Source organism: Gymnogyps californianus, chromosome 1 (genome assembly GCF_018139145.2).
Source record: "Gymnogyps californianus isolate 813 chromosome 1, ASM1813914v2, whole genome shotgun sequence".
Lineage (NCBI taxonomy): Eukaryota > Metazoa > Chordata > Aves > Accipitriformes > Cathartidae > Gymnogyps > Gymnogyps californianus.
Window position 1 is genome coordinate 207,111,103 of NC_059471.1, and position 14,802 is coordinate 207,125,904.

General features: G+C 38.9%; 1 protein-coding gene across 1 annotated transcript in view; it reads right to left on the reverse strand.

The window, feature by feature from the left end:
- SEMA3C (semaphorin 3C) overlaps nt 1-14,802 on the reverse strand; it is a 123,992-nt gene that overhangs the window by 14,037 nt on the left and 95,153 nt on the right. Inside the window, exons 12-13 of the mRNA XM_050892834.1 lie at nt 11,698-11,920; nt 1,845-1,933 (exon numbers count right to left, since the gene is read on the reverse strand). Coding sequence (XP_050748791.1) covers nt 1,845-1,933; nt 11,698-11,920 — 312 coding nt within the window. The remainder of the gene's footprint in view (nt 1-1,844; nt 1,934-11,697; nt 11,921-14,802) is intronic.

Sequence of the window (14,802 nt, forward strand, 5' to 3'; positions counted from 1 at the left end):
TTGTAATAAGAAAAAATGTTCGTTCTTTGATGATGATGATAAGGAAAAATCATACAATAGCTCATGCATATTTACCACATGATCCGAATAAGAATATGTCATATTTCTCCTACACATTATCTACAGTGCATACAGTTTGGTTACCGTCCAACATATATGTTCAGATTATCAGTGACTAGAATATTAAAAATGGTATGTGTGTTATTGAATGTTTCTTTCCCAGAGACAGCACTGTATACTACTGTGTGTCATCACTGCAGTCTATTATTGTCTGTGTCCAAACCAAACGTTAAAGAGCTGGAAAAGGAATTATCACATTCATTGCCTTAAGCAAGTGAAGCAATTCATTATTCTCATCCAAACAAATGATAAAATTGATGGTAATAAAAACGTTCAGCATTTTTTTAAGATTCAGCATTTGCTCAGTCGCAAAGGAAAGTCGTAACAGTGGGCTAGGATTAATTGCAGTGGACTACAAGCACAGCAGGGAGGCCAGGACTAGAAAATCTGGCTGCGAATCATGTGAATTGGCAAAGGTTTGAAGGCATTTAGAGCTGCTGTAGAATTTCATGAACTGTCTGGAGACTCAAGGTCAAATGCAACATTGGGTCTGATGCCACATTCTCCTTTCCTTGCTTATACTCTGGAAAGGAATCAGTGCTTTGCTTACTCTCGATATGTACTAGCACACAGCCAGTGATCTCATTCCCACTCTTTTGGAGAGACTCCTCAAAATACTGCCACGCTGCTTGCACAGATTGCAATGGTAGAGGTTACAATATCATGATTTTTAGGGTTCAGGATAAAAAAGTCTGTGCACAGAGGCCCAGAAACTAGGTTTAGGGTGAGGATTCCTCTCAGTCCAACTATCTTCTTGGAGTATTAATTTATGTTTCAGTAAATGGAATTAGTGATACTTGGGTGAAGGGTACTCTTTAGGTAATATTACTCACATATATCTTTTTTAAAGGGAAGTCTTCAACAAAAGCCTAGCAAGACTAATTGTGCCTTTATGAGGGTTAACACAGAGTGTATTCTTTTTCTTAAAGAAATTGCTAATGCTTTCTGTCTAGATAAAAAAGCTTAAATTTTCCTTCTTGTATCCCCTCAACGAAATAGAGAAAAGCCCATGACAAAACCCTTAACTAAGTTTATAGATGCATACTACCATTTGCCCCAAGACTACCTGTTTTAAAGAATAGCCCATGCAAAAATTTGAAAGGGATTTTTCAACATGAAGGCGAACATTTTCTTTAGGTTATTACAAGCTGCTACATGCCAGAGTGATTGACAGAGGCTATTTCCTTATTTCTCCCTGTAGTTGTTTGTGTTTCTTCTCAGCTCATGTTGTGTTAAGCTTGTGCTTTCTTGACTCCAGAGGCATGTGGCTTTGAAGAAGTGGAGTTAAGCAAAAACACCACTAGTTTGCTTCCATTCTGCAGCTCAGAATCAGGAAGATTATCAGATAATCAAAGGAGTACAAAAATCTTAGATTCTATCTGTAAATAGCGACAGTCTCAATATGTGATGCCAATGACAAAAGTTGCCTTCTGGCAGCCATTACAACATGACCTTGTAAAAACATGATTATCAAAATTCTTCTACCCAGTGTAACAACATAAAAAATAAGCAACGTAAATATAGGGGAAAAAAAGGACTTAAGCTAGCTACAGCCTTCGTAACAGTGGACAGTTTATATTCCTCTTTGGGTGGGTATCAAGCTGACAGAATGCGCGTTTACTTGATCTTTTATCAAGTCACAGTTGCCCTTGCCAAAGTGTCTTAGAACAAAGTGTTTGTGTGAACATACATATTGGAAGAGTAAAAGTAGGAGCAAGCCAAACCTGAAAAACCTCCAGCTCTTCTAAAATGAGTTCTCCACTTGCAGAGAAGTTGGTGGGTAGGACAACAACTTTTTGTACGGTTCCTTGATCTGGAAAAGATGAAAAAAAGTGAGACCATGTGACAGTGTGAGAGAGAAAGAAAAGAGCAGATGAACCATTATCAATTATGAAAAGAAAACATCAAAGCAAGCACTGTGACATAGAGAAAGGTAAGGAATGTTTGGTAATTTCTAGGGCTTGGGGTCAGAAAGAACCATGAGATGATTCCTTATATAGGAATACTATGTACAGTATTATTGTCATATATGAACATGAAGAAGTCATGGTAAGATTGGAGTTACTACCATTACTGTTACCATTCTACCCAAAAAGATCAATCAAAATCAGTATCGTCTGTACAAGTTGCTGTACAGACACACAGACAGAGGCAGCATCTATCCTAATGATCTTAAAGTAAAAACACAGCAATATAAACAGGAGAGAGCTACTGCAGAATTTAATATATATTCATATTCATTAATAAAACATAATGACAACTGATGACATGAAAGGTAAACCTTCCAAAGAATAACTCTATCTCCACCTAAACAAAGTAAGATGAAAGCTTTTTTTTCAGGAAAGTCAAACAATAATCAAGTCTTTTACATATTGGTAGGAGTTAATATTTTGGCCCATAAGGAAAAAAGGAAAAGCAAGGTGAAGATATTGTAGCTACTCTATCATGGCTGCCCTCTCAAAATACAGTTCCAAGCCTCCCAAATCCACTCAGATCAAAGGAGTAAGAAGTAAGAAGGATGGGGCAATGGCAGTGTTTTTGCAGGGTAGATGTGATGAGTGAGACCAAAGGGATATTTGTGATTAGTTTTCCAAGTTTGTTATGTAGAAAGAATATATCAGATGGAGGGGTCCACCTATGAAGGCTCTTAAAGACTGAGACAGCCACCGAAGTATTTCTGATGTGGCAGAAAAGGCAGACTGTGGCAGAAACACAAGGACAAGCATTTTTACTTGGAAAAAGCACAGCGCATAGAATTCCTCTTGCCTGAAAGGCCTGGAAATTAGTCTGAGTAGAATAAATTTATTTGCTCAATATTGATTCTGAGGAATGAGACCACATGGTATAGATTCTGTTCGGCCTTCAAAAGTTTTATGAGCAATATAGACTTGTGTGGTTAGTAAAACATTAGTATAGCACAATATAGGTAAGTATCTACGTGTATTTTTATGAATTTGTGACTAAGGAAAAGAAATCTCAGCTTCCTGTTTGGCAATTCATAATGTAGACAATGTAAACTGAAAAAGGGCAATTTTGCTTTTGCTTTTGAGGTCAGTGACTAAATTCCATAGCTGGAGCTGCAGGGCAAGTTGGTTACAGTAAATAATTTACATCTTATTTCCCTGCAGGAAGCCAGCAAATAATAATAAATTTTATTTTAAAAAAATAAGGTTTAAAGCCAGAATATTGATATGTAATGACCTGACCACACACAGAGAGCACATTGCAGTATTTTGTCATTTAAAAAAAAAAGGAAAAGCGAAATTGAAAGCTGACAAGACTTAAAAATGTGTAGCTATCAATTGCACATGCTCAGGGCATGTCAGGCATGAATTTTTCATGAGAATTTTCTATGGAGAACATTTATTCTCATTATACAATAGCATGATAAACCAGTTCCTTCCGAAGAAACCTTACTGAAACTAAATCTTGTGATAGCACAGCTGTGGTCTAGACTGGGTGCCAGTATTAGCACAGCTATGAGAACCTGAGAGAGATTTACTAACTGCCAGGACCCACCAAAGCTTTAAACTGCTGCAGATGCATCCCTTGTTGGAGCTAAGGAGAAGCATAAGCATGTGCATGTGCATGTGCGTGTGTGTGTATTTCTGCTCCTACTAAAGGGAATAACCCACTCACAAATATACACAGCTGAAGTCCAGTCTACCTCTGCCTCTTTGTATCCTTTTATCAATGTCCTCTTTCTAACATTAAACTATACCATACAAAATACTGTGTCAGAACTGCAGGAAGGAGTTGCAGCCTTTTGTGGTTTTTTTCAGCTGCCTGCAAAGTGTCAACTACCTGTAACCCTGACATACAGGGCACTAGGCATGTTGACAGTGACCTTACCTGCAAAGGAATGTGAGGCTGCTGAGCCTCTGAAGAACCGGTTTATTTCAATGACCCATTAGCACATGCCACACATTTAAAATTCCTAAGTTGTCTTCAGTCCTCAAACATTGCCCTGAACTGAAATCAGAACCTGAGGGGAGATTTTATCCTGGGCATTGGCACAGAAAATACTGATAATGCCTGACGTCAAGTCCTTGTGTCCTAATAACCTTTCCTATTTGAAAAGCAGGTTCCTATCTACCTTTTTGTCACACCCCAGCAAAATACACAGAGTTAAGGACTGTTTACCTTGGTATTCATTCCTTTTGACTCAGTATTTTACCATTCGCTTTGACTCAGTATTGTACCATGAGGGACAGATCCTTGCAGAACGGAACGTTCGATTGTTTTAAAGGAAACTTAATACAACATTTAAAATAAATATTCGTGTTAGGGAAAGTAGGCAATAGAAAGCTATTCATTAAATAAAATCACTTAAAGCAAGGGATTCCAATACTCTGTACATATATATATACATACTTCCAACAACACATCACTTGCAGGCTATAGCCCTCCACCACTTCTAAAAATAGTTTCTCTACTGTTGCTCAGCCTTTTCCTTAATAAATGAAAAGCAAATACTTGTGCCCAAACCCCACTTCTTCTTACTTTCTCAGTAGTACTGATGTCTTCACTATAAGCACAGTAGCTGACAAATCAAGTCACTTATACATGTTCATGTCAGAAAGCTTATGGTACATCTGAGTTTTGTTGAAAATCTTACTTGCTTATTTCCTTTAATGGGAAGGCAACAAACTAAATTCCCTGGGTCAGAAGGAAGGTTGGAAAGTATGCAGCACTGTGCACTGCAGGAGATATATGCAAAGTAGCAGTGCCTGAGCTGTTTCTCAGTGTATTTCACAATAGATAATCTTCTGCGTTGTAAGCCAGGCATAAGAGATCTCCAAACAAGTATAAGTCAAATTTTCATGTTTAGGTCAACATATGAAATTATAAGCTAATTCTCTAAAAATCATAAAAGTGAACAAGATGGTTTCCTTCACTGTTTACTTGTTACTTCCAGAAATCCACTTGAAAAGAGTTCTACATTGTTATGATTTCACATAGTCATGAAAAAAGCTATTGCGTCTCCAGAATATCAATCCACCACTAGAATGCCTGAAGTGAAGAGGCAGATTTATGCTCACCACTTCCCTGACTTTTCACCAGGAGCTGTTTGCAGCCTCACATCAGCCCAGCAGTCTGTGAGTCGAGGGCAGATGGACAAATGAGAAGGAATCTCCCTCAAGCTGACGGCAAGAGGACAAGAGTGACTCATTATGGTTTTCTGTTTCAAACCTGCTTGAATGACTGCAGGTCTCCCAGCTTGACATGGAAGACAATGTTACTGAGATCGTGTTCCGTCTGAGAGGACTGAGAAACAGGGAACAGCAAGGGAGAGAAGTGATAACATCCTGTAGACTAAAAAATGGTGGAGAGAGTACGCAGAGTGGGAAATAAATGGAGAAGGAAGGCAGTCCAATAAATGGTCCAAGGAAGGAAGAAGAGACAAATAAAGAAGAAGAGGAAAAAGAAAAAGAAAAAGAAAAAGAAAAAGAAAAAGAAAAAGAAAAAGAAAAAGAAAAAGAAAAAGAAAAAGAAAAAGAAAAAGAAAGAAAAAGAAGAAAAAGAAGAAGAAAATATTCCTTGAAATGCAGGACATGATTCTGGGCTGGTATTACTCATCTAAACTTCATTGATACCAGCTGGACTATGCTTGATTACACTAATTCCTGGTCTGGCTGACCATGGGCAATGGAAAAGGCAAAGCTTAATGAACAGCAATGAAAAATACACAGGTGTTTGGCTGAATCTGCAGGTCTGAGTTTAAACCTTTCTCTGAATTTTGACTAGGTTTTCTTTCCCCAGCCCTAAGTGAACACTGCAGTTGTCAGTATTGTAAGCCTCAAAGAGAGTCAGGACCCATCTACCCCTGAGCCACATCACATGCACAAATTGAACAACAAATAAAAAACCTGACTTTTCCACATCATAAAAAATGACTGCAACGGACACCAACTGCTACTCTGACAGGAGTTTCACAGAGAGGCTTCCTGCAGTAATCTCCCTCCCTGACGTGTCTGACATTGCTGGGAACCCTCTGAAAACTTTTCTCTGTTTTGTACCTGTCAGCCTTATGGCAGCTGAATTATTTTTGGTCTCAAATCTGAGTTGAACCTGACGCAAACAAATAACATTACGAAGGAAAAAGAAAGCAAAGAGTTTGCAGAATGCTTAAAATCTCTCTGAGAAGATGTTGAGACTCAGCACAGCACCTGAGATAGTGGCAGGTTAGCAGTCAGGGCTGAAAGCCAGGTCCCCATGCTCTCTGCTGTCCTTAGGTGTCTGCTCTAAGTCAGAGCTCTCACCACAGCCACCTAACGTCGCTGTGCTTTAGTTCACTCATCTGTCAAATGGGTGTAATTTTTTTCCAGCTCATAGTATTGCTGTGAAACTTTGTAAAATTCAACCTGCATCAAAGACCAAAAAGACAGATACAAATGCCTAATGAGCTCACACTTGAGGGCAAAACTTTCACATAGCCCCAGCTCAGTCACACTTTTGGGACACACTGTGAGCTTGTTTGAACAAAAACTGAACACGGGAAATGAAATAGGTGGAGGAACGCCCTCTTAACTTACATTTCTTCTTAAAAGGCTGTGAAAAAGCTTTGGATGAGTTGGTCAATGAAAGGTTTTGAATGACTCAGGCACTATGATCAAGAGGAAGAAGGAAATTCTGTCTGCTGCCTATTCTGCCACTGTTGTGCAACATCATCTTCCCAAGCTCACCATCACAAAGCTGCAGCCAGCAAATCTATGGGAGGTAAGCTTGCCCTTCTGACCAGATTATCTCTCTCTGTTAGAATCTGTAGCTCATTACATGATTTTGGCTATTGCATTACTGGAGGCTACCATTGTCAGCAAGTGTTAGTTTTCCAAAAAAGACAGCCATCATGTAGCACCATGAAAACGAGTATTACAGCCTTATGCTCTGAAGGCACTTCCTGCATCCAAACTTTGAAAACAAGTGTTGCATCAGAGAAGAAAAGATAATAAGAAACACTGATCAACCTCATGCCACATCAGATGCATGTGGCCTACATTAATCATCTGAATAAGCCACATGGAAGTCTGAAGTGCTGAAGTTACAACAGTAACTTAGATCTCTTTCCACAAAAACATATCCTATCTTGATAGCAAGGCACTGAAAAAAATCCTATTGGTGCCCATGGCTGTTTAATGTACCCAAGTTTGACCCAGACATTTAAATATTTTCATAACACCAAGAGTAATAAAAAAACCCATGCATAATCCTTCGGTTGTGCAATCTGCGTGTACTTTGACCAAAGGCTTTCGTACTGCAAGCAGTAGGTGGCATGCTTAAAAAATAAATATTAATCTCAGGAAAATGTTCTCATGCTGTTTTACTGCTGTTCTTAAAACTCAGATGGAAAACAATCTACCAAAGGATAAACAGAAAATTTTGAAAGCTCGGGTTCTTTAGATATAACTGAAATGAGTAAAGTAATTACAGTAAAACTCTAGGGTGAATCAAAAACTTCAGGACTGAGTCCTGGCCTACCACAGAAATGGGATAATCAAAGCAGAACTCTAAGCCCAAATTACTGAACTGAATATGTTATTACTCATTGCATAAAGAAAAAGTATCATCAGCATCGCCCTTGTCAAATATGCAAATGAGTGATTACATTCTATCCAAGTAAATTATCCCTTGGGTTTCTGTTTGGGAAGACTAGGCATACAGCGCTCTTCCCTTGTAGCACTGCTCTCTACCATTAAAGACTTGCTCCTTACTCTAAATCAGCTCATTTCAGAGGGGGGTGAAGAGATCCCTTTGGGTGGACTTAACAAAACTAGCAAGTTTTGTTAAGTGCTTTGGGAGTCTTCACGTTGAAAAGCATAGGGAGAACAGGAGATCGTTATCATTTGAAAAGCGGGTGGAATGCTGCGAGAACAATGTCTGTCCCTGGGATTTATTTTGTTAGCTATGTAGGCAAGCGAGGGAGAAAAGCAATGTATTAACTCTGGGCATGGACCAGCCCCTGTGAGCTCAGCACTTTTGTCTGGGGGTGCAAAGGAAACACTACATTTAGTTCACATTAATGTGAAAAAATGACACAGATGCTTATACCCTCCCATGCCATGGCTATGTGATGAAAACCACTGGGGTTCTTGGAGCTTTATACTTCTGTTATTCTTCACTTGCATTCAGGAACTGATTTATTACTGAGGCTATAGAGGAGGAAGAGAGGAAAAGCTGAACATTTTGTGTGCTCTGCATCTGGCAAGACATAAACCACTCCAATTTCAAGCATGAGACAGGTCACTGACAGTGACAGACGTGGCTGGCAACATCTCAGTTCAGCAGCAGTAACTCATCATCTGAGCTGAGTATAATTGTCACCAGGTGTCAAGTCCCATTGTCTCCAGCTGTGGGGCTCCAGGCTCCCAAGGAAATTATCACACGAAATTCTCCTATACAATGTGGTTTTTGCATTTGCCGGGATGAACTGACACCAAAGCAAATCCCCTCTGCGTTCCTTTTGACAGTTAATATCTCTGTCGAATCCTCCTGAGTCTCACAGAAAGCAGAGAATAAAGAAAACAAGTTTCTCCGCTCAGTGGCTGAAACTTGATCACTTTTATTTAAAAGGGCTTAGAAACGCAGTAACTTACATTGCACCAATTTCTTCTGAGGAAGACCTTGGAAGCTATTAATGTCCTGTGCCCTACTCAGGAAGAATAATGCCCCACCCCTCCAACTAAGTAGAAAGCAGACAATGATCCTCGTCTCCAGCATAATGCAGAAGATAAAGCAATGAATATAAAGTATCAAGAGCTGCAGTTTACGTATTTGATCCATCATGGATCCTGTGCTGATACACAGAAGAGGATTAACAAAACGTAAGAACAAGCTGAGGTATGCTAACGTTTTTAATGAATCACAGGTGTACGTGTGAGGCCACACTGATCACTTAAAACCAGTCAGAAGCTAATCAAAGTATAAAATGAAATTACCTGTATTTATCTCTTGCAGAATTACTAAAATGCTAAATATCAATATTGTGATTTCATGCACATTTTGAATTTTCAATACATTTCCAGTATTAACTACCACTGCTACATTAACAATCCTATATTGGTTGGAAACTTATATGTCTTTATCTTTTCCACTAATCTTTCGTAGAATTTTCCTCCAATTAACATTAGATGTTTATAAAGCATTTTAAAACAATGGCACCACTATATAAAAAAAAATGCATAAAATGTTCATTTGAAAGATCTGTGCTAGCCTACCAAGCTATTACTCTGGCTATACATAGCGATTTGGCACGGAATAAAGCTAATAGAAAACCAAACCTTGTCTTTTACTAAGTGTTCTTGTGGAGTTGTACAACAGTAGTAGGGACAGTATCTATTAACACTTCTGATATTTCTACAGTAGTGTACAAAGACTCTTTACTTTTGTAGGAAAGGAGGAAAATGACCCTAAAGGGTCCCAAAGTCAAGAACTGTAGCTGCATTAATTAAACTAAAAAGAAAATGTGGTTACATGTTAGGGAGGGGGAAAAAATACCCACCTCAAGAAGAAAGCCCTGTCCTAATTAGCTTAATTTGGTAGTTTCCAATGACTCTGCAAGTAGGATCAAAGAGATCTTCAAGAACACCTTAAAACTCACCTATCAACTTCCAACCAAGAAAACAAAAATACCCAGATCAAAAACTGATGAAATTCCTAATGTAACTCATTACCTAGAGCTTCTTCTACCCTGACTATGCCTTATAGTATACTAAGCATTCACAGTACAGTAGATGGTGACCTGGTAAAAGTTTGACACAGGAACATGAATGAAGTGTTTCCATTTTCCTATTTCCTTTCATTGAATCGCAGAAACCTGTCGGCTAGAAGGGGCCCCTAGAAGTCATCTGGTCCAGTCCCCGACTCAAAGCAGGTCCAATTAGAGCAGGTTGCTCAGGGCTGTGTCGGGTTGGGTTTTGAATCCTTTGAGTCTCTGAGGATGGAGAATTCACCACCTCTCAGGGCCCTTGTTCCAATGTTTGATCACACTGATGGTGAAAACCTTTTCCTTTATATCTAATTGCAATGTCCTACATTGCAACTTGTGTCCAATCCCTCTCACCCTGACACCGAGCACCTTGAGAAGAGTCCAGATCTGTTTTTTCCCATTAGATAGTTGTACCCTCCCATTAGATAGTTGTCAACAGCAGTAAGGTCTCCCCTTAGCTTTCTCTAAACAAACCCAAATCTCTCAGCCTCTTCTCATACCTCACATGCTACAGTCCCTCAACTGACCTTGTTCCATTAGGTCAATGTTTTCCTTGTACTGGGCAGCCCACAACTGGACACGGTACTCCTGACAGGAGCAGAATACAGGGGAAGAATCCCTTCCAGCAACCTGCTGGCTGGATATACTTCTGCTAATACAGCACAGTATGCAGTTGGCCTCCTTTGGCACAAAGGTGCCCTGCGGATTTTGACAGTTGGGAAGGTTTTTCTAAGACCAGTGAAGAGAGTTCCTTTTAATCGTGCCCCTATAGAAGCCTGACATTCTTGAGAGATTTTTTAGCACCAGCTTCCTAAATCTATTATAACAGGATGGTTACTCCCAGCCCCATGCGAGTTTGTTAGCAGACAGTTATTCCACAAGCAGAAAACAACCAGGACCCCAATAATATGTGAACCATAAAAGCAATCCAAGCCATCTCTGTAATTATTTTCTGATGTTCAGAGATATATTTGTTCTCCTGGAGTTCTCTTCCTTTGTTCTACTTGAAACCATCTGTAGTAAAAAAGATTAGCCTTTGTGCCTATCAACCTATAATGCCCTGTTAAGCCAGCGGGAGTTTCAGATGTGAATGAATCCTAGGGTTTAGCCAGAGTACCACTCCACTTGTCTGCTTCAATCCGAAGAGTGTGTTTCATATCTGAATATTTTAAAAAATCAAAATTGATCAGTACGAGAATCGCTTGACCTGTTCCCTGCAGACTTCAGAAGCATAACACCAGATTCAAAATCGATGTAACTAAAAACAAAATGTAGGTTATATTAGACAGAAATTATTTTAGAATACTTGGATCAAATTCTCTGTGTCCACTACTGCTAGGACTCCAACCATTTGTTTCTTTTTCTCTGCTAAGTACTTCCAAGTTTTTACTTTTTTTTGTGGAGTTGTTATTTCTGCCTTTGTAACGTCCTGATCAGATTGTGTTTCTATTCAGAAGTAGCTTACACAGCATATACTAAGTAATGATGATGAGAGTATACATAACAATACAAAGCCAGATTTTGGTATTTTTACTTATGTTAGGGAGTGTGCAATCATGTTGTAGACAAACCATATTCAAGAGAAGTATTATAACTTAGATCAAATACAATATACACTAGTGTTGATTTCTGTCTCAAAATTCATATCAATACATTGTATCTCTTGCACATAATTAACTTCTACAGTAAACATAAAAATGCACAGAAAGTAAAAAGAACATAATTTATGGATTTCTATAGACATTTTTGTAGATAGCATGTTAGTAGATAGCATTTCAGAATGTTTCTGAAAGCTGTAAGTTGTACAAATCGGAGTTGATTGCAAATTATAATGCAATGGAGGAAAATGACTGCTGCTAAGTTTGTCTTACCTGTTCCAAGAAACAAGACATGATATCTTCCATCAGCAGCATTCACTCGATCCACAGCAATCTTTGTATACTTGTAGTCAGCTCCTATCCGGATGATTAATGGCCTCTTGTGTATTGGGTAAATGGGATTAAACATCAAAGGGTGATTCCTGATGAAGGTCACAACGTCGTCTGGAAACTCTTTGGTTGTCCGCATATTAGGTGTGAAGGCTCCTCCCGGACACTGTAAGAAACATGCACAGTAATGCTCAACAATACTTACCATCTTTCAGAGAGTTTTCATCTCCAAGTCATTTACAAATATTGACAGATAATTGACAAAGTAAGTTCCCGAAAGAGCACTTCAGACTCTGACTGAAAGTAATTATGTTCCAGTAACAGGAATGAAGTGCTTGAATAGCTATACTTTGAACTCCCATCAATTCCGATAAAGCAAACACAAACGTATTTTTGCACTTTCAAAACCCAGCTTGATGGCAAAGATCCATACTTCTAGACCTATTTCCACATTCTTTATGCTTCCAAACTGCTTGTTAAAAAAAAAAAAAAAAAATCCAAGCAATTGGTATGGGAAGATACCAAACTTTTACAGCTGGTTTGTTACAGAATTAGTACAAAGGCAAAAGATAGAATCTGATATTTAACTGTAATTTGGTCAATGACCTTCTAGTCATTACGTCGATTATGAGATGGCGAAAGGGCCTGTGACTCATCTTCATTTGAAAAAACAATAATATGGAGTTGATGAGGGGGTCCCATGACAACTCATTTATATCTGAAAAGACTGACCATTCACAGGATCTTGTCTGTGCTTTCCCCTGTGCTCGAGAAATAAGAGGTCCATGAATACTCTGGATGCTTCTTTAAATGTAATGAAGAACCATCCAAATGGTTGGAGCCCTGAGGCATTCTGGACCTCATGAGGAAATAAAAGCAATCTTAGAAAACTGAAGTATCTACTGACAGTGAAACTAAAAGAAGACTGTGGGAAGAAATCAGGAGCTATGTCAGCAACTGGTACAATGTTCTGGATGTACCTATGTTAATTTACATGACTTTTTTTCAGCTACCGTTACCTCATTTCTTATTGCTGCTCCTGAGCTTTCATTTCCCCTCTTACCAGATTTCTGAGCTGTGAAACTCTCCTTGGAGTATTGGAGCTATTCAGAAATATTTCAACACAGTAATTTTCCAATTGGAAAATGTTCACTTGTTCAATACGAAGCATTTCATGGAAACTTATTTATTTTGATGAGGACCATTCTTACGTCTAGGATGGAATTTCTGGTCAAAACCACAGACACAAAAATAGCTAGTAGCTTAGGGAGAGATTTACCTCACCTGACTTCTACTGTCTCAAAGTCAGGCATTTATTCTTAGTTAGCCATCTAGGTTTCCTCTGTAGTCAGTAATTCAGACTAGATGCCCTGCTTTTAGATGGCTAAAATTACATAAAATGAATCATACTCTGAGAGACGAGGAAACTCGCTGGGGATATATGAGTCATGTGTCCAACCTACCTGATGTGAGCAAATGTTAGAATCTGGGTCTTCACCTCCCAGGGGATCCCTCTAACCACCAGGCAGGAGTGCCTGTTCTACCCTCGCTGCTAAAAGCTGTTCCATCTTGTGCACCTAATAAACTATTCATCGGGCAATACTAGGAACCATGTAGAGAGGGGACTGCAGCCTAATCCCAAGCTTCAGAATCATCTTCTGGCTCAATTCGGATTTAATTATTTATACAAAGTAGAACAGCTCTGGTAGGAATTCTTTAAAAGAAACTGCTCTGGCATCAGTTACCTTCAGGAAGGAGAACTGGAACTCAGCTCAGATATGGGTCTCTTTTCTCATCTGACATCTTGACAATTGATTCTTCTGGACTCTTATTTATCTTGAGGGTTTTGGTTTGGTTCTCATTAGAAATGACACTACATGCTAGCCCTCTAAGATTGCTCACAAAATTGAATTCTTATTATCTTGTTTGCTCTACTCCTTCCCTCTGTGGCACTTCCATCCACAGTCTTCCAGGAAATGTATGGAGCTATCTGCTAAGATTAGCAACAAATGCTGAAAAAAGAACTGTGTTCATAAATTTGTGGGCTATTAAAGATTATTCTACTTGGCAGTGATCTGCCAGACCCCAGTTCCTCTCCAGAGGGATTCTGTTTCACGAGCAGTTCAAATTAAACTTTCCCGTCCTGCATAGCTCAGTTGAAAGAAGACTTTCTCTGATACTTTCTATCCCTCCATTCTTGACTTGGCGGTCATAAGACCTTTGTCTGTGACTTCCTGCAAAAATGTCTGTGCTATGGTTCACCCCAATATGACCCTAAAAACTTACATTATATTGTTGTTCTGAGCAAAGCCTTAACAAACATCTTTAATCAATTAATTCTTTTCCTATCCCCGTTTAAACCAATGACGAGCAAAAGATGTTACTGAAGAACCCTATAAGCTCTCCCTTTCCTGGAGGGATAGATTGTGTATCCTTCACACCTCATTCAAGGACTTGGCTACACGATACTTATGTTCACAGTTGATCACCATGCAGTTAGATTGCAGAGAGAAACAGAATTCTTTAATTTATGGCATATTCCCCAACATGCTGTAGGTACAAAACCTATTTCTGTAAACTCTGAAAAATGGAAACTATCCTCAAACATCACTGAATTTAGTAGCAAGCTGCCAATTATGTAATTTTTTTTTCCCTTTCTTTTTCCATAAGTAAGTTTTGCTTCTGGTGAAATAAGAAACCATTGGTATTTAGTGAAGGGCAGCCAAACACAGCGGAGTTGATTATGGCCAAATGAACGTATTGCTTTATTTAATCCTACTGAAGCTATACCGAAGCCTTTTCATTGTTTATTCAATGTACTGCAACACAATGAATATTCATTTCTGTCCAGAGGTTTAGTATGAATATCTCTTTAGGCAACTGTAAAGTAGGATTTTCCATGTCATATAAAAAGGCATCGCTGTCTAGTTCAGCATCCCAGAAGTTGCAAAAAACCTACGTTCCAGAGGAAAGATACGCCCCATAGTCTGCAAGCGTGGCTATTCAAAGCTAACCCTTTGAACACAAATTCTGAGCAGCAAAAAAATC